Genomic DNA, 26,705 nt, shown 5'->3' on the forward strand with positions numbered 1-26,705 from the left:
TCATGTCTTCATATCCAACTGCCATAGGCAGGCAAAACTAGTAAACAAGGTGTAATAATGTATGTGCACTCTGTTTCTGTTTGGTATTTGCTTTTCTTCTATTAGGTAAGTTGATTCAGGATACATTCTCATTTACAACAATGACCTGGGAAAAACATGTGCGTGGGGGGGCAAAAGGTTACGTCCACAAAACTTAGTGCACTCTGTTCATAACAGATTGTAGTTTTGGGAACAGAAAACTGTATTGAGATCGGGCTTTTTGTCTATGAGAAAATCAGCAGAATGTCGGCCCAGTTCCATCTCCAGACGCCTCACAAGTCATCAAATGGCAGCTTCATTAAATAGTACCCGCAAAACACCAGTCTCAACGTCAACATTGAAGAGGCGACTCCAGGATGCTATAATAGTATTAACTAAATCAATGCATCCCATTTACATTTTCAATAGTGTGTCGTAGTTGAACCACTATACAAAATAAATAATAATTGGAGTCTCAAAGCAGAGAGGTCAGGTTTAATACATTCCTAACAGAGTGCAGAGACAGACATTGGCGGTTCCGTTGGAGCATTGTTGGTTTATGACGGTGTACTTTTTATTTAAAAATATGTGTATTATATTTATTCTAAGACCATTCCCTCTAGATTTCTGATCAATTTGATGTTATTTTAAGGGACAAAAATTAGCTTTTCTTTCACAAACAAGGACATTTCTAAGTGACTCCAAACTTTTGAACGGTAGTGTATGTGTGTAGAGTGTATGTGTTTGCGAATGTTGTGTGTGTGTCTCTTCACAGTCCACGCTGTTCCATAAGGTGCAGTTTTAGCTGTTTTTTTGAAATTATGATTTTACTGCTTGACTGAGTTACATGATGTGGAATAGAGTTTCATGTTGTCAAGGCTCTATGTAGTACTGTGTGTTTCCTGTAGTCTGTTCTGGACTGTGAAGAGACTTCTGGTGGCATGTCTTGTGGGGTATGTATGGGTGTCTGAGCTGTGCGCTAGTTGCTTAAACAGGCACCTCTGTGATTTCAACATGTCAATACCTCTCACAAAGATAAGCAGTGATGCAATCAAGCTCTCCTCCACCCTGAGCCAAGAGACATTGACATGCATATTATCAATGCTATCTCTCCATGTACAGTTAAGGGCCAGCCGTGCTGCTCTGAACCAATTGCCTATGTCCCTCTTTGTGGCACTTGACCATATGACTGGACAGTAGTCTAGGTGCATGAGCTGTGCTAGGGCTTTTATGGACAGACCTCTCCCCATCTTAGCTACCTTTGCATTAATATGTGTTGACCATGACAGTTTACAACCCAGGGTTACACCAAGGAGTTTAGTCTCCTCAATTTACACATTATTCATTACAATATTTAGTTGAAGTTTAAAGTGACCAGTGTTCAATTACTCTATGTACCTAGGGCACCAGTCTCTAAGTTGCAGGGTAGAGTACCGGGTGGTAGCCGGCTAGTGACAGTGTCTAAGGTTCAGGGCTGGGTACTGGGTGGAGGCCGGCTAGTGGTGACTGTTTAACAGTCTCATGGCCTGGAGATAGAAGCTGTTTATCAGTCTCATGTGTCCCAGCTTTGATGCATCTGTACTGTCACCACCTTCTAGATGGTACCGGGGTGAACACACCTCCAGCCTGTCAGTGATTTAACCAAGCAATAGACCAGTGAGCAACAAACCCATCCTCACAACATCAATGCTAGCCAAGTTATTTAGAAATAATGTCACTATATATTAACAAACAATTATATTTACAGTATATAAAATAATAATATAATAACAAGTAGTACAAATAATAAGTAATAATGTAATAAACATTATTACAATATAGAGTTACAAAGTAAGGTCGCTCTCACTCTAAGATGCCGGTATTTTGCAGAGTTAAATTAAATATATATCAGTAGACAGCTGAATACATGTACTTTCACAGTTACAGTGAGGCATGTAATTGATGACTAGCATGACTTTATACACACAGCACAACACACAGGTCTAAACATTGAACTGGAGGAGTGGATAAAAACACTATGAATGAAAAGAGAACCATGTAAAAATCTTAGGAGAGCAGAGATATACTTAACATATTGTAAAAAATATTGACCAAAAATCTTAAAGTTGTCATGAAAGGTCACTCTTCTTGTGTTGTCACAATAACCCCATGATTATAGGATACAGTAAAAGCTGAACTCTTGCTATCAACAGGAAGACAGCCCATGCCTGCCCATCAGCAGACATCTCGTGAATCTGGTGAACAACAATGAAGAAAGCACACTGGTTCCCTGTTCTCACTTCAGTCTCATAACATCACACTTCACAGTTGTAAGCAGTTAGCTAGATCTTGCTCGCCGACTCTCCACACACAGATTACATATCTGACACGTCTGTGAAGAGGGTCATTCCACAAATAGAGTGCCTTTTGTGTATGTCTAAGATTGTGTGTACATTTTGATGAAACACTCAAAACTCCAATAGCATTGTTTTCTTTCAAATAAAACAATTGTTTTCTCTGAAAATGTCAAACTTCTGGGAAAAATTTTATCCATTGAACCACAAGATTTTCCCAAGATTTCACAATAAAATAAAAAAGTCAAATCATAAATCATAAAATTAATAGTCAAATCATAGAGTATAAGCAGGTGAGCAGGTTCTACTCTTTCGGACATTTTCTATTTGTGTTTTGTAGTGAAAAACTGAGCACGTCAAGAATAACATGTCAACACTGTTACCCATAGATAGACAGGCTAGACATTTTGTTACAAGTTCAAATATTGTTGTTCAGTTTGCATTCCATTGCACACAACAAGCTTCAATGGCTGATTTTAGATGAAACTGTCAACCCTTTCACAGTCCATAATCACTCACTTTTATATACATTTTTCTTAATTTTAACTCTTGAGATGGGATGTTTGTTATGAAGTTGAATGTGTTCTTTATGAAATAATGTTACAATTCGTGAAATAGATTGTTATTTTGTGCAAAATTACACTACCCAAAAGGCACTCTATTCGCAGAATGACCCAGGAGCAACGTATCACCAACTGGATATGGCCCAGATAAAGCAAAAGAGACAGAGCAGTACTTAAGTCTGAGAATACACATACTCGAGTCAGATAAGGGCAGTTGGGGGATGGATGCATTGGTACTGTAGAGGGTCAGGAATAGGTGCACATTACTGTAGAAAAGGGGAAGTGCGTAATTTCTTCATATCCAACTATTTTGCCACCATAGGCAGGTAACACTAATAAACAAGGTGTACATAGTGCACTCTGTTTGTGTTTGGTATTTGCTTTTCTTTTATTAGGTAAATTGATTGAGGACACGTTCTTATTTATAACAATGACCTAGAAAAAGAATTGCTGCCGACAACATTGCAAATCCCAAACATTTGGGCAGCAATTGTCTAAATATTTCTTATTATATGTGTAAATACAGTAAAACACTTCCCCAAAGTGTAGTTAAATATCCTGAGTTAGTTAACAATTTAGGTCTTCTCCATTAACAAACAAATATTAAGGTGTGTAGCGATTACTCAGAGATGGCATGACAAGCTAGCTTGAAGTACATCTTCTTCCCAGAGAGGTAGATAGAGACCTGCATTTGAGCCCTTATGGTGATAAAGACAGAGAAAGAGGAATCTACAGACCTCATTGGGATGGACAACATTGAAATTGGGAGATACACATACATACACGCACATACACACGTGTGCACATCAATACATGAACATGCATATTCACATACAGTTGAAGTTGGAAGTTTACATACACCTTAGCCAAATACATTTAAACTCAGTTTTTCACAATTCCTGACATTTAATCCCACAACGTGTCCTGGACAGATGACAACCCTCGCACGGCAAGTGCGGTGGGCTGGCACAGGACACACTGGGCTGTGGAGGCGCACTGGAGACACCGTGCGTAGAACCGGCACAGGACGTACTGGGCCGTGGAGGCGCACTGGAGGTCTGGAGCGTAGAGCTGGCACAACGTGTCCTGGACAGATGACAACCTTCGCACGGCAAGTGCTGGGAGCTGGCACAGGACGCACCGGGCTGTGGAGGTGCACTGGAGACACGGTGCATAGAACCGGCACACATTGTACCGGAACGATGACACGCTCCTCAAAGCGAGTGCGGAGAGCTGGCACAGGACGTACTGGGCTGTGGAGGCGCACTGGAGACCTGGTGCGTGGAGCCGGCACAGATGGTACCAGACAGATGACACGCTCCTCAGGACAAATACGGGGAGCTGATACAGGTGGCATCGGACGGCTAACACGCTCCTCAGGGCGAATGTCTTGCCTCCCCAGCCAAACCAACAGCTCTTCCGCGGTCTTGGCTGATTTCTTTTGGTTTTCCCATTTTCCCACTGAGTTTGAAGGTAGGTCTTGAAATACATCCACAGGTACACCTCCAATTGACTAAAATGCCTATGAGAAGCTTCTAAAACCATGACATAATTTTCTGAAATTTTCCAAGCTATTTAAAGGTACAGTCAACTTAGTGTATGTAAACTTCTGACCCACTGGAATTGTGATACAGTGAATTATTGTCACTGCCGTTGTTGTAAGAATCGGACCAAAATGCAGCGTGGTTAGGGTTTATCATCTTTATTACGTGAACTGGCAAAAAACAATAAAGAATAAAAACGAACGTGAAGCTATGCAGTGCTCAAGGCAACTATACACGAACAAGATCCCACAACCAACAGGTGGGAAAAAGCTGCCCAAATATGATCCCCAATCAGAGACAATGATAGACAGCTGCCTCTGATTGGGAACCATCCCAAGCCAACCTAGAAATAAAGAAACTAGAATGCCCACCCTAGTCACACCCCGACCTAACCAAAATAGAGAATAAAGGATCTCCAAGGTCAGGGGGTAACACTTATAAGTTAAATAATCTGTCTGTAAACAATTGTTGGAAAAATTACTTGTGTCATGCACAAAGTAGATGTCCTAAATGACTTGCCAAAACTATAGTTTCATAACAAGAAATTTGTGGAGTGGTTGAAAAACAAGTTTTAATGACTCCAACCTTAGTATACTTTCGACTTCAACTCTATGCAGCTGTCACTTTTCTCACCACATCCTTTCACACCTCCAGTTTGTGAGTTATTTAACCAAGCAACACCCCAGTGAGCAACAAACCCATCCTCACAACATCAACATCAGACACAATGCTAGACAAATTATTTAGAATTAATGTCACTATATATTATAACAAACAATCATTTAAAATGTGTAAAATAATAATGCAACAAGTAATATTAAAAAGTAATAATGTAAATATTATTACAATATACTGTAAATCCACAAACTAAGGTTGCTCTCACTCTAAAGATGCCGGTATTTTGCAGAGTCAAATTAATTATATATAAAAGTAGACAGCTGTGTACATGTACTTTCATAGTTACAGCGAGGCAAGTCATTAATGACTAGCATGGCTTTATACACATGGCACATCTCACAGGTCTAAACATTAAACTGGAGGAGAGCAGAGATACGCTTAACATATAATTAAAAAAATGGTCAAGTTGTCATGAAAGGGCACGGCTCCTGTGTCGTCACAATAACCCAATGATTATAGGATATGGTAAAAGCTGAACTGTTGCTAGCAACAGGAAGACAGCCCATGCCTGCCCATCAGCAGACATCTCATGAATCTGGTGCACAACAATGAAGAAAGCACACTGTTCTCTGTTCCCACTTCAGTCTCATAACATCACATTTCACGGTTGTAAGCAGTTAGCTAGATCTTGCTCGACGACTCTCCACACACAGATTACAGATCTGACTCACATCTGTGAGGAGGGTCATTCCACAAATAGAGTGCCTTTTGTGCACCTCTGAGATGGTGTGTACATTTAGATGAAACACTCAAAATTCCAATAACACTGATTTCTTTAAAATAATTTGTTTGTTTTCTCTGAAAATGTCAAACTTCTGGGATGACTTTAATCCACTCAAACCCCAAGATTTTCCTAACTTTTCTCCATCATTGTAAAGACCTCAGGTTTAAAGTCAATCCTCTAATGTGAACTAAACTCTCGCTTTAATATGGTAAAACTATTCCCTTTCAAAAAAAAAATGTTTTAAGCGACATTGAACATCTAATAGTCAAATCATAGAGCAAAACAGGTGAGCTGGTTCTACTCTTTCGGACATTTTCTATTTGTGTTTTGTAGTGAAAAACTGAGCGTGTCAAGAATAACGTCAACACTGTTACCCATAGATAGACAGGCTAGACATTTTGTAACACGTTCAAATATTGTTGTTAAGTTTGCATTCAATTTCCCCTCCCTGTTGCACACAACAAGCTTCAATGGCTGATTTAAGATGAAATTGTCCACACTCACTTTCATAGTCACTTTTATATACATTTTTCTTAATTTTAACTCTTGAGATGGGAGGTTTATGAAGTTGAACATGTGTTCTTTATGATATGTTAAAATTCATTATTATTATTATTTTCATTATTATTTTGGGAAAAATTACACTACCCAAAAGGCACTCTATTCACAGAATGACCCAAGAGCAACGTTTCATCAACTGGATAGGGCCTAGATAAAGGAAGAGACAGAGCAGTACTTGGATGAGAATACACATACTCGAGTCAGATGGGGCGGTTGGGGTATGGATGCAATGGTACTATAAAGGGTCAGGAAATAGGTGCACATTACTGTAGAAAAGGGGAAGTGCGTAATTTCTTCATATCCAACTATTTTGCTACCATGGGAAGGCAACACTAATAAACAAGGTGTACATAGTGCACTCTGTTTGGTATTTGCTTTTCTTTTATTAGGTAAATTGGTAGAGGACACGTTCTCATTTATAACAACGACCTAGATTTTTTTTTTTGCTGGCAACAACATTGCAAATCCCAAACATTTGGGCAACAATTGTCTAAATATTTCTTATAAGTGTAAATGCAGTAAAACACTGCCCCAAAGTGTAGTTAAATATCCTGAGTTAGTTAACAATTTAGGACTTCTCCATTAACAAACAAATATTAAAGTGTGTGGCGATTACCCAGAGATGGCATGACAAGCTAGCTTGAAGTCTATCTTCTTCCCAGAGAAGTACAATTGAAGTCGGAAGTTTACATACACCTTAGTCAAATACATTTAAACTCAGTTTTCACAATTCCTGACATTCCATCCTTGTAAAAATTCCCTGTCTTAGGTCAGTTAGGATCCCCACTTTATTTTAAGAATGTGAAATGTCAGAATAACAGTAGAGAAAATGATTTATTTCAGCCTTTATTTCTTTCATCACATTCCCAGTGGGTCAGAAGTTTAAGAACACTCAATTAGTATTTGGTAGCATTGCCTTTACATTGTTTAACTTGGGTCAAACGTTTAGGGTAGCCTTTCACAAGCTTCCCACAATAGGTTGGGTGAATTTTGGCCCATTCCTCCTGACAGAGCTGGTGTAACAGAGTCAGGTTTGTAGGCCTCCTTGCTCGCACAAGCTTTTTCAGTTCTTCCCGCAAATTTTCTATGGGATTGAGGTCAGGGCTTTGTCATGGCCACTCCAATGCCTTGACTTTGTTGTCCTTTGGAAGTATGCTTGGGGTCATTGTCCATTTGGAAAACCCATTTGCGACCAAGCTTTAACTTCCTGACTGATGTCTTGAGATGTTGCTTCAATATATCCACATAATTTTCTTTCCTCATGATGCCAACTATTTTATGAAGTGCACACGTCCCTCCTGCAGCAAAGCACCCCCACAACATGATGCTGCCACCCCCGTGCTTTACGGTTGGGATGGTGCTCTTCGGCATGCAAGCCTCCCCCTTTTTCCTCCAAACATAACAATGGTCATTATGGCCAAACAGTTCTATTTTTGTTTCATCAGACCAGAGGACATTTCTCCACAAAGTAAGATCTTTGTCCCCATGTGCAGTTGCAAACCGTAGTCTGGCTTTTTTTATGGCAGTTTTGGAGCAGTGGCTTCTTCCTTTCTGAGCGGCCTTTCAGGTTATGTCGATATAGGACTCATTTTACTGTGGATATAGATACTTTTGTACCTATTTCTTCCAGCATCTTCACAAGGTCCTTTGCTGTTGTTCTGTGATTGATTTGCACTTTTCACACCAAAGTAAATTCATCTCTAGGAGACAGAACGTGTCTCCTTCATTCCTGTCTGCACGATGTACTGAGAACCCAGATAGCTGAAAAGACGGGGAAAGAATATCCAGAGACAGACATTTTTCCGTGAAACAGAGTGTTACAATCCCTTTTTTCTCTCTGGAAGGAGATCCTCGCCCTGAGCTCGTCTACTTTATTATCTAGAGACTGAACATTACCTAGTAATATACTCGGAAGCGGTGGATGGAACACTGGAGTGATTACGTTACGAGAGAGAGACGTTAAGTTACGAGAGAGAGACGTCACCAGAGCGCGCAACAGGACACTGTACTGTCTACACTCGGTTTGTTGTTCACATTAAAAGTTTTTAATGAAATCGATTTTAATCCGAACTAAAGTTTTGTTACTAAGGATTCCACAACGCGGTTAGCCTTTACGGCTGGGACTGCAAGTTTGTGTTCCTTTTTTTTTTTGCGTGGATTCCGCGAGTGCTAGATGGCTGTACCTTTTTTTTTTGGCGTGGATTCCGCGAGTGCTAGATGGCTGTACTACAGACACCTGTCATCGACGTGGGAAAGACCCATTGTTATCTTTTCGTAAAACAACTGGTTGAAGTATAGAGCCAATCTGGATACCAAGCAGATCCTGAGGGAAATCGACGAGTACCAACAGCTTTACGCTATGGAGGAACAGCATACTCCTTCGTGGAAAGATCCGACCACCTCACAAAATAACTTTAAACCGACAAAAAAAGAAAAACATGAATCTACAGACACGGACGATTTACTTACCATTGAGGTAGAGGCTATTGCTCTGGCTGGAATCCATACAACAATGGAAAGGTTGTGTGAGGAGGTAGCAGGACTGAGGGGGAGTTTGGAGTTCAGCCAGAGTGAAATTATCAAGCTCCAAAGAGAAAACAAGACACTCACAGCCAAGGTAAAAATACACGATTCCAACATGGATTGCCTACTCAGGGAAAACAGGGTGATGAAGGAGACGCTACTAGACATACAAAGTCGTAGCGTGTGTGAAAATATTTTTTTTTCTGGTATTCCTGAGGACGCATCCAATAATCCAGAGGGAGCGATCAGAGAAGTCATGAAATCCGCATTGAAACTTCCTATAGAGACTGTAAACAAGGTGGCTTTCCACCGAATACACAGACTTGGCGCTCGGAGCGACAAGACCAAGGGTCACCGACCGACCATCGCAAAATTTGAACACTACCAACAAAAGGAGCTGATCAAAAGCAGAGGGAGGGAGGTTAAAGGGACCAAATTCGGTCTCAATGACCAATTTCCAAAGGAGATAAACGAACGTCGTAAGAGACTGTATCCGGTACAAAGACAACAAAGGATGGATGGCAGGCGTGCCTTTATCATTGTGGACAAACTCTTTATAGATGGACAGCTATTCCGAGACAGCTCCATAACACTGTGGCTGTACTAAATTCTACAGGGACTTCAGGTTACAAAAGAAAAGAAGGTATGGAAACTGTGTAAAATATCTGAAGTGGATATGAACACACACGTACTCAACTACATGCTTGCTTACACATACGGACTTATACATACACACACACATTCCTGATCTCTCTTCTCTCACTCTCTCTTTTCTCTTCTCTTCTCTTCCTCTCTATTGTCGAGAACTGTTTTATAATTTAATGTGTTTATTGTTTGTCTATCTTTTTTATGTATTTGTCTACAAGTTTATATATGTTTACAACAAGCAAGGGGAAGATATCAGAATAGGGTCATTGGGGAATAATAACATATTGTACAGAATACATTTGTACTGTAGTGAAGCCGTCTCTAGAGTAATGCAAGGTCTCTTTCATGATCATGTGAAACGTCAATTGCTGTGGAAATGCTGGGATGTGTTTTTCAATTATGTTAAAGGTAATTATGATGCAACTATGATGGTGATACGATATGGATTACAATTATGAATATTAAGGCTATACGCACTACATGTTACACACAGACACTCAAACAAGTTATTATGTATTTGGACATCACACATTATAGTCTTACTCTTATACAGACATCATACACACTCACATTATATTATATCCAATATCATACACATCAACATACTCAGATTTGTTACACACATAATTTGTCTCAATTTTCTAACATCTGTGGCATTGGCTCACAGGCAAGGGAATAACAAAAATATTGCTCGAACCTATTTCTTGAATTCTAAATATCAGACATTTGAAAGCTCTAGTTTTGACCTTCATAATACCTCTGATGACAGTAAATTTACAAGCACTAATTATGGTCAATTTAGCCTGAGAATAGTATCCAGTTATGGTAAGGGGTGAAATAAGTATAGCTAGTTATAATTGTAACGGTTTAGCAGATTATAAAAAAAGAAGATCAGTCTTTACATGGCTAAAAGAAAAGGAATATAACATATACTGTTAACAGGAAAGTCACTCTACATCCTTAGATGAAGTTTCGTGGAAAAAGGACTGGGGTGGTGAAATAATTTTCTGTCATGGACAAAGGACCTCAAAAGGTGTGATGATATTAATTAAGAAAAATGTTGAGCTGAAGGTGCAAATAATCAGGAATGATTCGCAAGGAAGGTGGATCCTTCTGAATATGAAAGTGGACGAAAAAGAGATTTGGCTCATTAATCTATATTGTCCAAATCAGGATGATCCACACTTCTTCAAAAACATTTATAACAATTTATTGAACTTACAGGCATCAAATGATCTAATCATTATGGTCGGAGACTATAACACAGTGTTAAGTACCTCAATGGACCGTAAAGTTAATCACTCTACAAACTATCATCACCGTGCCCTTATGGAAATCACAAATATTATGGACACATTACAAATAGTGGATATTTGGAGACTAAAAAACCCCCGACATAGTGAGATATACATGGAGGAGACTTAATCAAGCTAGTCGTCTTGACCACTTTCTTGTCTCTTTCTCTCTTGCATCAAAGGTCAAAAAGGTTTTAATAGGAGACAGAATGCGATCGGATCATCATCTAATTGGCATTCACATAACTCTTATAGATTTTCCACGTGGACGGGGATATTGGAAATTTAATCAAAGTTTACTGGAGGACAACTTATTTTTAACTAAGACAAAATAACTTATAACTGAATTTTTTCAGTATAATATAGGTTCAGAAAATCCCCTTATTGTTTGGGATACCTTTAAATGTACCTTCAGGGGTCATTCAATATTCATCAATAATAAAAAAGCAGTTTCTGTCTAAAGAAACAAGACTAACAAGGGAAATCCATGAACTAATAGTACAGGTAGATAGCAATAAAACGATACTACAGAGATACAAAATAAGTTAGAGGGAAAAAAAAAACTTGAGGAACTTATTCAAGAACGATCTATTACAAAAATAAAGCAAACTGGATGGAATATCGAGAAAAATGCACAAAATTCTTCCTGAATCTCCAATACAGGAACGCTAACAAAAAGAATTTGCAGAAACTCGTTACTGAAGACGGAGTCATCTATGATTCTCCGAATTATATTTTAAAAGAGGAAGCTAAATATTTTAGGCAGATGTTCTCTTATCCGTCTCATCCTCTCCCACTGAATGAAGATTACGGTAAGGAATTCTTTCCAAATAATATAAAAAATGTAAAATTAACAAATGTACAGAAAGATCAGTGCGAAGGCCAAATTACAGAGGAAGAACTTTTTGAGGCTATTAAATCCTGTCAGTCTGGAAAAACCCCAGGGCTTGATGGCATACCGGTAGAGGTATATCAAGTATTTTTTGATATACTAAAAGCTCCATTGTTAGATTGTTTTAACTACTCCTATAGAAATCGTAGTCTGTCAGGTACTCAGCAGGAAGGTCTGATTTCTCTATTATTAAAACAAGACCCAGATGGCAAATATAAAGACCCGGTCTATCTAAAAAACTGGAGGCCCCTTACACTGGTATGGCAACTGCTCGGGCTCCGACCGCAAGGCACTACAGAGGTTAGTCCAAACGGCCCAGTACATCACTGGGGCCAAGCTTCCTGCCATCCAGGACCTCTATACCAGGCGGTGTCAGAGGAAGGCCCTAAAAATGGTCAAAGACTCCAGCCACCCTAGTCATAGAATGTTCTCTCTGCTACCGCACGGCAAGCTGTTCCGGAGCGCCAAGTCGAGGTCCAAGAAGCTTCTAAACAGCTTCTACCCCAAGCCATAAGACTTCTGAACACATAATCAAATGGCTACCCAGACTATTTGCCCCCCACCTCTCTTTTATACTGCTGCTACTCTCTGTTATCATCTATGCATAGTCACTTTAATAACTCTCCCTACATGTACATATTACCTCAAATAACAGGTGTCCCCGCACATTGACTCTGTACCGGTACCACACCTGTATATAGTCCCGCTATTCTCTAATTACTTGTTACTTTTATGTCTTATCCATATTTCTTTTAAATGTCACACTATCCAGGTCTATGGCCAAACAGTTCGAGCTTCTACTTTTAAAAATCCATCTCTCCAGAAATAAGTCTTTCACTGTTGCCGCTTGTTATAGACCCCACTCAGCTCCCAGCTGTGCCCTGGACACCATATGTGAATTGATTGCCCCCCATCTATCGTCAGAGCTCGTACTGTTAGGTGACCTAAACTGGGATATGCTTAACACCCCGGTCGTCCTACAATCTAAGCTAGATGCCCTCAATCTCACATAAATTATCAATGAACCTACCAGGTACAACCCCAAATCCGTAAACATGGGCACCGTCATAGATATCATCCTGACCAACTTGCCCTCTAAATACACCTCTGCGGTTTTCAACCGGGATCTCAGCGATCACTGCCTCATTGCCTGCGTCCGTTATGGGTCCGCGGTCAAATGACCACCCCTCATCCCTGTCAAACGCTCCCTAAAACACTTCTGCGAGCAGGCATTTCTAATCGACCTGGCCCGGGTATCCTGGAAGGATATTGACCTCATCCCGTCAGTAGAGGATGCCTGGTTGTTCTTTAAAAGTAATTTCCTCACCATCTTAAATAAGCATGCCCCTTTCAAAAAATGTAGAACTAAGAACAGATACAGCCCTTGGTTCATTCCATACTTGACTGCCCATGACCAGCACAAAAACATCCTGTGGCGTACTGCACTAGCATCGAATAGTCCCCATGATATGCAACTTTTCAGGGAAGTCAGGAACCAATATACACAGTCAGTTAGGAAAGCAAAGGCTAGCTTTTTCAAATAGAAATTTGCATCCTGCAGCACTAATTCCAAAAAGTTTTGGGACACTGTAAAGTCCATGCATAATAAGAGCACCTCCTCCCAGCTGCCCACTGAACGGTGGATGGAAAACACTGTCACCACTGATAAATCCACGATAATCGAGAATTTCAATAACCATTCCTCTACGGCTGGCCATGCTTTCCACATGGCTACCCCAACCCCGGCCAACAGCTCTGCACCCCCCCCAGCAACTGACCCAAGCCCCCCCCGCTTCTCCTTCACCATAATCCAGACAGCTGATGTTCTGATAGAGCTGCAAAATCTGGATCCCTACAAATCAGCTGGGCTAGACAATCTGGACCCTCTCTTCCTAAAATGATCTGTGGCAATTGTTGCAACCCCCCTACTGTTCAACCTCTCTTCATATCGTCTGAGATTCCTAAACATTGGAAAGCGGCCACGGTCATCCCCCTTTTCAAAGGGGGAGACACTCTAGACCCAAACTGTTACAGACCTATATCTATCCTGCCTTGTCGTTCTAAAGTCTTCAAAAGCCAAGTGAACAAACAGATCACCGACCATTTAGAATCCCACCGTACCTTCTCCGCTATGCAGTCCGGTTTCCGAGCTGGTCACGGGTGCACCTCAGCCACGCTCAAGGTCCTAAACGATATCATAACCGCCATCGATAAAAGACAATACCATGCAGCCGTATTCATCGACCTGGCCAAGGCTTTGGACTCTGTCAATCACCACATTCTTATCGGCAGACTCAACAACCTTGGTTTCTCTAATGACTGCCTCGCCTGGTTCACTAACTACTTCTCAGAGTTCAGTGTGTCAAATCGGAGGGCCTGTTGTCCGGACCTCTGGCAGTCTCTATGGGGGTGCCACAGGTTTCAATTCTTGGGCCGACTCTTTTCTCTGTATATATCAATGATGTCGCTCTTTCTGCGGGTGATTCTCTGATCCACCTCCACGCAGAAGACACCATTCTGTATACATCTGGCCCTTCTTTGGACACTGTGTTAACAAACCTCCAAACGAGCTTCAATGCCATAAAACACTCCTTCCGTGGCCTCCAACTGCTCTTAAATGCTAGTAAAACGAAATGCATGCTCTTCAACCGATCGCTGCCTGCACCCACCCGCCCGACTAGCATCACTACTCTGGCCGGTTCTAACTTAGAATATGTGGACAACTATAAATACCTAGGTGTCTGGCTAGACTGTAAACTCTCCTTCCAGACTCATTAAGCATCTCCAATCCAAAATTAAATCTAGAATCGGCTTCCTATTTTGCAACAAAGCCTCCTTCACTCATGCTGCCAAACATACCCTCGTAAAACTGACTATCCTACTGATCCTTGACTTCGGCGTTGTCATTTACAAAATAGCCTTCAACACTCAACTCAGCAAATTGGATACAGTCTATCACAGTGCCATCCGTTTTGTCACCAAAGCCCCATATACATCCCACCACTGCGACCTGTATGCTCTCGTTGGTTGGTCCTCGCTACATATTCGTCACCAAACCCACTGGGTCCAGGTCATCTATAAGTCTTTGCTAGGTAAAGCTCCGCCTTATCTCAGCTCACTGGTCACCATAGCAACACCCACCCGTAGCACTCGCTCCAGCAGGTATATTTCACTGGTCGTCCCCAAAGCCAACACTTACTTTGGCTGCCTTTCCTTATAGTTCTCTGCTGCCAATGACTGGAACGAATTGCAAAAGAATCACTGTTGGACACATATCTCCCTCACTAACTTTAAGCATCAGCTGTCAGGGCAGCTTACCGATCGCAACAGCTGTACACAGCACATCTGTAAATAGCCCATCCAACCAACTACCTAACTCATCCCATGTTTTTCTGCTCTATTGCACACCACTATTTCTACTTGCACTTCCTCATCTATCACTCCAGTGTTAATTGCAATTACTTCGCCACTATGGCCTATTTATTTCCTTACCTCGTTACTTCATTTGCACACACTGTGTACAGATTTTTCTATTGTGTTATTGACTGTACGTTATTTTATCCCATGTGTAACTCTGTGTTGTTGTTTTTGTCGCACTGCATTGCTTTATCTTGGCCAGGTCGCAGTTGTAAATGAGAACTTGTTCTCAACTGGCCTACCTGGTTAAATAAAGGTGAAATAAAAATAAAAACATTGTTGGTTTGGGGCTCGTAAGTAAGCATTAAGGTCTACACCTGTTGTATTCGGCGCATGTGACTAATACAATCTTATTTGAAATGTATTGACCAGTCGGCCTACAACCTAGTTAAGCTCCGTTTGTGTCATAATTTCTAAATACTGAGTTTCTACTTATCATTAAACATATTCTGATTTACATGTACACAGTCGGAAATAGGCCATTTTATGCAGTCAGGAGCCTACATATGATTCCATTTTCAATTTGAGCTTACTTCCTGGCTATTTTGGCACATCTGGCAGTTCCTTCTCTTCCTAGCCTGTCACGTGGCATGGTTTCCATAGTAACGTATCAGTTTTCGTTGTTTTGATGCATTGCTGGACTGAAGCAAACTGTGGATGTGTTAGCAACTAACAAGCACTTTACGTGTAGATATAGCTAGCGAACTAGCTAAGCTATTGTTATATTTTTACAGTAGCAAGCTTTCTAGCTAGTTAACCGTTCCCGAAACGTAGCTAGCAAGGTACTGAAAGGTAAGCCTAACGTTAGCTAGCTAGCTTTGGCTATCAGTGTCATGATTAAGTTAGCTACGTTAGCTAACTAGCTAGCAAGCAGGCTCCTTAATAACTAACTAACAGTAACGTTCATCTAACTAAGGTTAGCTAGCTAAATGATATAATATGCAAAATTATCTCCAGGCTAACGTCACTGTGGTTACTCAAATTGACTAGCTAACGTAGCTAGGTCCTTCTAATAGATTTTTTTCGGTCTGGCACCATGCTATGTCGTGACCCCTTTGAAAAGTTGAGTTAATCTTGTTTCAATGTTATAGAGTTGGTGGCCAAAGCGGGCCAGTGAGGAGGTCAGAATGTCGGGCGACCTGGTTGGAGTGTGGGAAGTGGCCCTGAGCGATGGAGTCCATCGGATTGAGTTTGAACATGGCACAACCACGGGGAAAAGGGTAATCTACATAGACGGAAAGGTAAAACTTGATAAATAATGGTTACGTTACACTTAACCCTATGTACTAGACAAGCAGACAAAACATCAAGCATCAACAAACTCGGAGAATCTCTCCCACTCACTCCCTCTCTCTGTTTGAGATTGAGTGGTAGCTTCTCTTGATCTCCCTCAATGGCAGTCGCATTCAGAGTACCATTTGACATGTCAGCCTTTGCCGTGTGTGTGTATTAGCTAACAATTACTACTCGGGTACTGTCAAAAAAGTAAATGTAGGTCTAATATTATAACAGTATGACAATAACATAGAATCACACTGAATTATTGGACCTCTTGCATTTGTCCCTTTGCCCAGGAAATTGTAAGAAGAGACTGGATGTTTAAGCTGGTGGGAAAGGAGACCTTCAACGTGGGAAGTGCGGCCACCAAAGCGACCATTAACATTGACGCAGTGAGCGGCTTTGCTTACGAATACACCCTGGAGATCAATGGAAAGAGCCTGAAAACGTACATGGAGAACCGCTCCAAAGTCACCAGCACTTGGCTGCTCAACCTGGACGGCATCGACTGCAGGGTCGTCCTGGGTAAGATATGTGCTCTATGTGTCCATTTCCTCTCCCCAGCTTTTAATGCAAACATACAGAATGTCAACCACTATAAGGGAGAACCGGTATTGATGGTGGCCTCCATTAACACATTGTCTGCCTGACTTTTTGAGCCATTGAGATTTATTTACAAAGTGCCAAAGATTGCTGTGGCAATGTTTGTATTTTGTGGAAATTTGCAAAGCACCTCCCATAAAATATAAATTACATCAAATTACTCAAGTCTGAATGCTGATAGGCTATGTCAGCCACTCCGGAACTTCAAAGTGAAATAGGTGGGTTCAAAATAAACTTCCCTGTTTTTAAAATGCCCCAAGGTAACGTTAGGTCTGACTTGTAACACAATGAAAGGCAATGGTGCTAAACAAAATCAATGAACTTGTCACAAACCCATGTGTTAGGTTATTGGTTGTTGCATTTGTTAGTTTGAGGATATGGAACTGACAATTACCATTGCATTAGCTAGGCTATAGTACCTTTGATGGTTCACTATTGAACAGAGTGGGCGTGACTGTAAAAACATTCACACCTAGTGTTGTTTGTATAGTGTTAGTCTATTTCTTTATGCTACAGCCCTTCAAACTCGCGCCCCTCAACAATCAAAACAAAGACCACCTGAATTGACTGGCCTATTTAGAATAGCAACACTTATCTTCCACTGATGGTATGTCATGGATGAGGCTGTTATTTTTATAGCCTCTAAACTCCACACCACCATCCTAGGCCTTATGGAAAACAGTAGGCCTTGTAACTGTTCCAGACTGGGAAAGACAGGTAGCCCAGAGGTTAAAGAGGTGGGCCAGTAACCAGAGGGTTGCCAGTTCCAATCCTTTGTCTGAGGGGAAAAACGAGAGCTAGATGAGAGCTGGCTAATGGAGATGCCATCACCTGCTGTTGTGCCATTGAGCAAGGCACCTCTCACCTAAAACTCTGTGCTTCCGAGTGGTGCAGCGGTCTAAGGCACTGCATGTCAGTGCTAGAGGCGTCAAAAAACAGACCCTGGTTCGATCCCGGGCTGTATCACAACTGGCTGTGATCGGGAGTCCCATAGGGCGGCGCACAAATGGCCCAGCGTCATCCGGGTTAGGGGAGGGTTTGGCCGGGGTAGGCCGTCATTGTGAAAGGGGCTCAAATTCTTATTTTTCTTCTTAATTTGGCACTTTGCCACCTGTCCTCTACACCACTGCTCAGATAAGTTCAGATATCAGGTGATACTGAGACAATTTTCTAAGAATTGGCTCAGATGGATTGGCCGGTGTAGCGGTAATACCGCAGCCTCTGGCACATCTAGTGTCAGCATAGGTTCGAATCCGGCCTACTTTCCCCACTATCTGTTTTAATAAAGTCTGAAAATACCTTAAAAAAATACATATATTTTACCATTGTGTGTCAAAATTTAAAAATCTGAAGACGCCACGTCATTTTTGGAGACATTTTATTGACACGGTAGCGCCACGGATACGGCAGCGTCACGCTCGTTAGCAAAATAGTGTAGAAGCAATTGCCTGACTGTAAACCATTTTAGGTGGTTAGCTAATCATCTTGGCTAACTGTGGGGAAACAATTCACTTATTTATCATTAATTAACCACTGCAAATGCATTTGCTAACAAACACGAAGCTGTCTCCAAAGTCAAGGTTTCTCCAGCAATATTTACTTGACGTTCTTTGATGTCTCCACTTTACAAGCTCAGGATCCACTTGTTTTGGTAGGTAGTTAATTGTATGTGTTCCTTGATTGTATTTGGAAACCCTGTAACTGTATTCATAGAGAGAAGAAACTTTACTGGCGTAAAAATGGGCGCGGTCGGCTCGTTGACGCGGCTGATTTGTAGAATTTTGAGGCCACTTTCCTGCAATTCTACATATTTCACCATGGAGCGGATATTTTTTTTTGCCGTTTTAAAAGCACATTTTCTGCAATTCTACACATTGCAAATCAATCCCAGAACAACAGCAAAGGACCTTGTGAAGATGCTGGAGGAAACAGGTACAAAACAATCTTTTTCCACAGTAAAACGAGTCCTATATCGACATAACCTGAAAGGCCGTTCAGCAAGGAAGAAGCCACTGCTCCAAAACCACCATAAAAAAGACAGACTACAGTTTGCAACTGCACATCGCGACAAAGATCGTACTTTTTGGAGAAATGTCCTCTGGTCTGATGAAACAAATATAGAACTGTTTGGCCATAACGACCATCGTTATGTTTGGAGAGAAAAGGGGGAAGCTTGCAAGTCGAAGAACACCATCCCAACTGTAAAGCACGGGGGTGGCAGCATCATGTTGTGGGGGTGCTTTGCTGCAGGGACTGGTGCACTTCACAAAATAGATGGCATCATGAGGAAAGAAAATTATGTGGATATATTGAAGCAAAATCTCAAAACATCAGTCAGGAAGTTAAGCTTGGTCGCAAATGGGTCTTCCAAATGGAAAATGACCCCAAACATACTTGCAAAGTTGTGGAAAAATGGCTTAAGGACAACAAAGTCAAGGTATTGGAGTGGCCATCACAAAGCCCTGACCTCAATCCCATAGAAAATTTGTGGGCAGAACTGAAGTGTGTGCGAGCACACTGAAGGAAAACATGTAAATGAATTTAGTTAGGCCTACTACCATAACCAACACAATGTTTTCTCGATCAAGGATAGCAGGAGAGCATTTGAAAGAGACTGGAGAAATCCAGGTTAATTTTCAGTTTCATTGGTAGTTTTGACTCACGCTCCTTTGAAATCAGTCAAAAGCTTATTTGAACATAGCCTACAAAAAATACTTTACTTAGGCAGAAGCCAAGTCACAGCTAACTTAAAGGCATGTTCTCATGCTGATCATCATCAATCAGGAGTACAATATGCGCTGCTTACATTTTCTGTGTATCCTGAAGTATTTTATTGATGTTTGCCTAATGTGTTATTTCTCTTTCCACAGAGAAAGACACTATGGATATTTGGTGTAATGGACAAAAAATGGAGACAGCGGTAAGCATCTTCCCTCCAATCATGCTGAGAATCACTTAGCAAAAAGATGAATAGTAACAACGTGGATGCCCCGTCTACCGACAATCTGTTTATTTCCTGTGTTTGAGGGGTGCAAAATCGACTTGTCACTTAAATCTTGCTGGATCGCTTTGCTTTTATTATAATCAAATCAAATTATATTTGTCACATGCTCCGGATACAACAGGTGTAGACCTTACAGTGAAATGCTTACTTACAAGCCCTTAACCAACAATGCAGTTTTAAGAAAATACGTAAAAAAAAAAGTAAGAGATAATTAAAGAGCAGCAGTAAATAAAAATAGCGGGGCTATATACAGGGGGTACCGGTACAGAGTCAATAAGCGGGGGCATTGGTGTCGAGGTAACTGAGGTAATATGTACATGTATGTAGAGTTATTAAAGTGACTAAGCATAGATAATAACAGAGAGTAGCAGAAGTGTGGGGAGGGGGGGGGGGGGGGGGGGGGGGGCAATGCAAATACACTAAGTGCACAATTTAGGAAAATTTGTATTCCTCAGGATTAATTTTATTGTTTAACAAACACAATGCTCTCAGTCAATCCAAAATGTTATTGAACCTCAAACCTGAATGTTTAACAAAGGAAAAGTGAGTTTTGTCTTTCTCAGGGGAATATATAAGTGTGCACAATTATTAGGCAACTATTAGTGTGCACAATTAGGCAACTAAATTACAAAAATAATTTCTCCCAACTCACTTGTTTATTCAACATTTTTGGAGTAAGTGTAACAAATAAGTAACACAAAATTGCAATTAAATAACATTTTTGGCCTTTCAAAAATATTCAGTGACCAATATAGCCACCCTTCTTTTCAAAAACTGCCATGAGCCTTCCATTCATGGAGGCTGTCAGTTTCTTGATCTGTTCACGATCAACTTTTACTGAAGCAACAACTACAGCAGCAACTTCAGCCTTCCAAATGCTGTTCAAAGAGGTGTATTGTCTTCCCTCACTGTAAATCTCACGTTTGAGAAGGGCCCACAAGTTCTCAATATAATTTAAGTCAGGTGAGGAAGGGGGCCAGGTCATTATTGGGGCATCTTTAAGGCCTTTACTGGCTAGCCAAGCAGTGGAGTACTTGGACGCATGTGATGGAGCATTGTCCTGCATAAAGATCATGGCCTTCTTGAATGCTGAGGACTTATTCCTATACCACTGCTTGAAGAAGGTATCTTCCAGAAACTGGCAGTAAGTTTGGGAGTTGAGTTTCAGTCCATCTTCAACCCAAAAAGGTCCAACTACCTCATCCTTGATGATAGCAGCCCATACCAGTACCCCTCCTCCACTTTGCTGGCGCCTGACTCGAAGTGGTGCCCTGTGTCCATTACTGATCCAGCCACGGGCCCATCCATCTGGTCCATCAAGAGTCACTCATTTCATATGTCCATAAAACCTTTGACAAATTTGTCTATAGATATTTCTTTGCCCAATCTTGATGCTTCAACTTGTGAATCTTATTCAGTGGTGGTCGTGTTTCAGCCTTCTTGACCTTGGCTATGTCTCTGAGCACTTGACACCTTGTACTTCTGGACACTCCAGGTAGGTTGCAGTTCTGGAATATGGTGGCACTGGAGGAAAATGGGTTCCTGGTAGCTTGATGTTTTATTCTTCTTTTGCAGTTAAAAGATTGCTTCATCCGTCTAAAAGGCATTTTAAAATGTATGACTTTTCAGTGTCAATTAAATCTCTTTTTTGGCCCATTTTACCTGAGGTGAAGCTGCCTAATAATTATGCACAGCTTGATGTGTTATTCACTTTCGCCACACCCTCCCTCATTACACAAATACATATCACCTGAAAATGATTACATTCAATAAGCATTCAAGTTTATATAGTTTGGAGTTGGAAAATGTGCATTGAAATAATGATAAGATCAGAATACTCACTTGCCTAATAATTGTGCACGCAGTGTAGTCTGGGTAGCCATTTGATTAGCTGTTCAATAGTCTTATGGCTTGGGGGTAGAAGCTGTTTAGAAGCCTCTTGGACCTAGACTTGGCGCTCTGGTTCCGCTTGCCGTGCGGTAGCAGAGAGAACAGTCTATGACTAGGGTGGCTGCAGTCTGACCTATTTTTGGGCCTTCCTCTGACACGCCTAGTATACAGGTCCTGGATGTTAGGATGCTTTGCCCTGGTGATGTACTGGGCCGTACGCACTACCCTCTGTAGTGCCTTGCGGTCAGAGGCCGAGCAGTTGCCATACCAGGCAGTGATGCAACCCGTCAGGATGCTCTCGATGGTGCAGCTGTAGAACCTTTTGAGGATCTGAGGACCCATGCCAAATCTTTTCAGGCACCTGAGGGGGAATAGGTTTTGTCATGCCCTCTTCACGACTGTCTTGGTGTACTTGGACCGTATTGGTTTGTTGGTGATGTGGACGCCAAGGAACTTGAAGCTCTCAACCTGCTCCACTACAGGCCCGTCGATGAGAATGGGGGAGTGCTCGATCCTCCTTTTCCTGTAGACTACAATCATCTCCTTTGTCTTGATCACGTTGAGGGAGAGGTCGTTGTCCTTGCATCACATGGTCAGGTCTCTGACCTCCTCCCTATAGGCCGTCTCATCGTTGTGGCTATAGGCAACTTAAAATGATGGTGTTGGAGTCGTGCCTGGCCGTGCCGTCATGAGTGAACAGGGAGTACAGAAGGGGACTGAGCACGCACCCCTGAGGGGCCCCCGTGTTGAGGATCAGCGTGGCGGATATGTTGTTACCTACCCTTACCACCTGGGGGTGGCCTGTCAGGAAGTCCAGGATCCAGTTGCAGAGGGAGGTGTTTAGTCCCAGGGTCCTTAGCTTAGTGATGAGCTATTAGGGCACTATAGTGTTGAACGCTGAGCTGTAGTCAATGAACAGCATTCTCACATGGGTGTTCCTTTTGTCCAGGTGTGAAAGGGCAGTGTGGAGTGCAATAGAGATTGCATCATCTGTGGATCTGTTGGTGCGGTATGCAAATTGGGGTGGGTCTAGGGTTTCTGGGATAATGGTGTTGATGGTGTTGATGTGAGCCATGACCAGCCTTTCATGGCTACAGACGTGAGACAGGGAGAGGTTGAAAATGTCAGTGAAGACACTTGTCAGTTGGACAAATGGCATCTGCGACTCTTTCGTACTCTTGCTCGTGCCTTTAGTATTTCCCCATTAACGTTACAACCACAGACATTTTTGTAATGACCTGTCAAGCACACTCCGGTAATGGCTGAAAGGGGCTCAATGTAATGCGTTGTTTTTCCGTTGCATCGATAAGAATGTTTAAGCTTTGTTGTAGATTTAACTCATCGTCTCAAACACATCACAAGAAAAAGAAGAAAGTTACCTTTTTTGATGGGTGTTCATTTTTTTGGAATTGAAGAAAGTAATCATTTAATATAGATGAAATGTTTACAAATTAGATGCGCTGTTATGAAAGCAACTTCCGTAAATGAACACTTGGATTATAGTAATGTAGGTGTAATCTAGAGCCAAGTGTGTTGATTTTTAATCCAAGGGTATCCTGCTATTGACACACTTGTTGAATTATGTAACAGAACGTGACAACAATGGTAATTAATGAGTCAGTCTAGACAGCACTGGTATATGCAGGTACTGTTGGCCTAGACAAAGTACGTTTTTGGTGGTTGCAGCCCTGTTCCACACCTTTATGTTAATGTATTAATATATGAAATACACCCAGTGTATTAATGCAAATGAGGCACATATAATTTTTATTATAACACAAAATATTTTTTGCAATACCTGATACCATTAGAAAATGTATGAGTGGATTCTAGGAATTATTTGATTTTATAAACAAGTTGCAATAAAACAGGGAAATGCACCACTCCTAACCTCCTAGCCCACTTAAAATCAAATTGTCCCTCTATATCCCTCCATACACTCTTAATTTATGTATAATATTTACATTACTTTAAACTTTACTGAAATCTATTGATCATAAATGAGAATCTGTTCATCTCTATCTCGTTCACAGGGGGAGTTTGTGGAAGACGGTACTGAGACACACTTCACTCTAAGCGACCATGACTGTTGCATTAAGGCCGTGAGCAGTGGAAAGAAGCGAGATGGCATTATCCACACTTTGCTTGTGGACGGCACAGAGATAGCTGAAACCACAGAGTGATTGTCTGTATAGGTGTTTTGAGCACTTTCTTGGAGTGAAGAAAGCCTTTTTCAAATCAGGGACAAAATAATGGACTGAACATTGGTGCTGTGTGATATTTCACTGCCAAGCTGGAGTCCATGAGGTACCTCTGCACAATGTCCATGATCTTAGATGGTTAACCACCAAAGATCATGGGCATCGTGCAGAGGTACCTCATGGACTCCAGTTCTGTAGACATACAGTATTTTAGATCATTTTATCTGGTAAACTGACATTATCACCAGTGGGTGAAAGGCAGGTTGCACAGTTGTGTCAAGAGGAGTAGTTATGTCAATAAAAGTGTTTTTCCCTAAATGGGAAAACATTTAATTTTTAAGTTGATATTCCAGTCACATTCCAGAAAGTGCACTGTGTATGAGGAATCATCCTTGCACTTGTAATTTACAAAACATACATTCTGCTTCCCAAATGGCACCCTATTCCCATTGACCAGAGGGAGCCATATGGGCCCTGATCAAAAGTAGTGCACTATATAAGGAATAAGGTGCCATTTGGGACACAGAACCTGTCCATGGGCCATGCAGCTCGCTTATAATGCATTAATGTGCCCGTAATTTGCTTTTGTGTGTAGGCTGCAACATTCTAAAACAAATTAATTGTAATAACTGGAGTATTTATAAACAGATCTGTCCCGTGCATAGTTGGTAACATCAATGGTATGTTTATGGTAATGATTATTTGATGTCAGCCCTTACAATTAATTAATGCATTGAGTTTAGTCATGTTTGGTAGGGGATGAGTATATGTAAATACAGTATATTAACTTGTTGGCCCAAATTCAAACAGTTGCAGATAAAGGAAACCACACTGGGGGTTCACTCAGAATGTTGATGCTGTTATGAAGGTGTTAAGTGTTAAGAATGATTAATCTCAGTTAACCCAGAACTATAGTCTCGCATAATTGGTCAGATACTTGATTAAGTTCTGGGTGTTTAGAGAATGAGGATCAAAACCAGAACGAAGAGCTCCACAATCTCTTTGCAAGTTACGGGCAAGTCTATGGGCAAAATGTCCACTCCCCTTCGAAAAGAAAAAAGAAAAGTGCTAACATTTGCGAAATTGTGATTTGTCCAAAGCACGAGAACTAATGCTGCTGGTTATCTCATGCATCCCGTTGTATTTTGACAGATCTACGCTACCATTTATATTTATGTAGTCTGTCCAGGAGAGATTCAAAACTGACACTTGCCATTGGATATTGACGTGAAAATACACCTGTCCTAAGTATAATGTAAACCTGTCCATGCACCAGTTTTCCTATATCTGTGATTGATTGATTGGGAGTCAATTCAATGGAACTGGACTTATTTTGCTAGATTCTAGCCAGAGTCTGACATGAACGGAATAAACTGTGCTGTTACCCTCAGATTCTATTTATTTTATATCAAAAGAGCACTATATGTATTCAGGTATAGTTACAGGATTGTTATGTACACTGCATGACCAAAAGTATGTGGACAGACACCTGCTTGTTGAACATCTCATTCCAGAATCATGGGCATTAAGTTGGTCACCCCTTTGCTGCTATAACAGCCTCCTCTCTTCTGGGAAGGCTTTCTACTAGATGTTGGAACATTGGTGTGGGGACTTGCTTCCATTCAGCCACAAGAGCGTTGGCGAGGTCGGGCACTGATGTTGGTCGATTAGGCCTGGCTCGCAGTCTGCGTTCCAATTCATCCCAACGGTGTTCGATGGGGTTGAGGTCAGGGCACTGTGCAGCCCAGTCAAGTTCTTCCACACCGATCGACACACCATTTCTGTATGGACCTCACTTTGTGCACGGGGGCATGGTGATCTTAGGCTTGTGTGTGGATGCTTGGCTATAGAAACACATTTCATGAAGCTCCCGACGAACTGTTCTTGTTGCTTCTGATGCTGATGTTGCTTCCAGAGGCAGTTTAGAACTCGGTAGTGAGTGTTGCAACCGAGGACAGAAGATTTTTACGCGCTACACACTTCAGCACTAAGACGTCCCATTCTGTGAGCTTATGTGGCCTACTACTTCGCGGCTGAGCCGTTGTTGCTCCTAAGACTTTCCACTTCACAATAACAGCACTTACAGTTGACCGGGGCAGCTCTGGATGGCGGTGTGCTCGATTTTATACACCTGTCAGCAACGGGTGTGGCTGAAATAGCCAAATCCACTCATTTGAAAGGGTGTCCACATACTTTTGTGTATACATAGTGTATATTTTGGTTTGTGTGTCAGGTGTTTCAACATGTTTGTAATGTGAATATTTTGTTGAACTTGTCAGACATTACTTATTTTATTAAATCCATGTAATTTCACTCAAAGTTGACCCTTATTGTCTAGAATGTTAAAACCACTTTCAGAATCAGTGTGAGCTCGCCAACCTGTGTCACATATGCTGTAGTCAACTGTGGTGGAACATGTAGCCAAGGCCTAGTTACCTAGATTAGACACTGCAGAAAATGGATAGGTCTCTTGAAATGGTACATTACTACGTTATTTGTGAAGTGAAAGCTAAGAGATATTTTTAATGAGAAG

The 26,705-nt window shown here is 41.3% G+C and overlaps 2 protein-coding genes across 4 annotated transcripts in view; one reads left to right on the top strand and one right to left on the bottom strand.

The window, feature by feature from the left end:
• LOC106586018 (P2Y purinoceptor 8) overlaps nucleotides 1-26,705 on the bottom strand; it is a 43,988-nt gene that overhangs the window by 11,799 nt on the left and 5,484 nt on the right. The gene's annotated exons all lie outside the window — the stretch shown is intronic.
• LOC106586020 (fas apoptotic inhibitory molecule 1) lies at nucleotides 11-26,491 on the top strand. Of its 3 annotated transcripts, none has more exons than XM_045707390.2 (5): nucleotides 11-105; nucleotides 16,288-16,437; nucleotides 16,771-16,999; nucleotides 19,948-19,997; nucleotides 24,005-26,491. In XM_045707390.2, the coding sequence occupies exons 2-5, from the start codon at nucleotides 16,324-16,326 to the stop codon at nucleotides 24,152-24,154; spliced, it is 543 nt and encodes a 180-aa protein (XP_045563346.1). In that variant the 5' UTR covers nucleotides 11-105; nucleotides 16,288-16,323; the 3' UTR covers nucleotides 24,155-26,491. The 3 variants fall into 3 exon arrangements, with proteins under 3 accessions (XP_045563346.1, XP_082824973.1, XP_045563345.1); XM_082968847.1 differs by lacking the exon at nucleotides 11-105 and adding an exon at nucleotides 9,365-9,587; XM_045707389.2 differs by lacking the exon at nucleotides 11-105 and adding an exon at nucleotides 15,773-15,988.

The sequence above is a fragment of the Salmo salar genome, chromosome 25, assembly GCF_965601325.2.
Source record: "Salmo salar chromosome 25, fSalSal1, whole genome shotgun sequence".
NCBI lineage: Eukaryota > Metazoa > Chordata > Actinopteri > Salmoniformes > Salmonidae > Salmo > Salmo salar.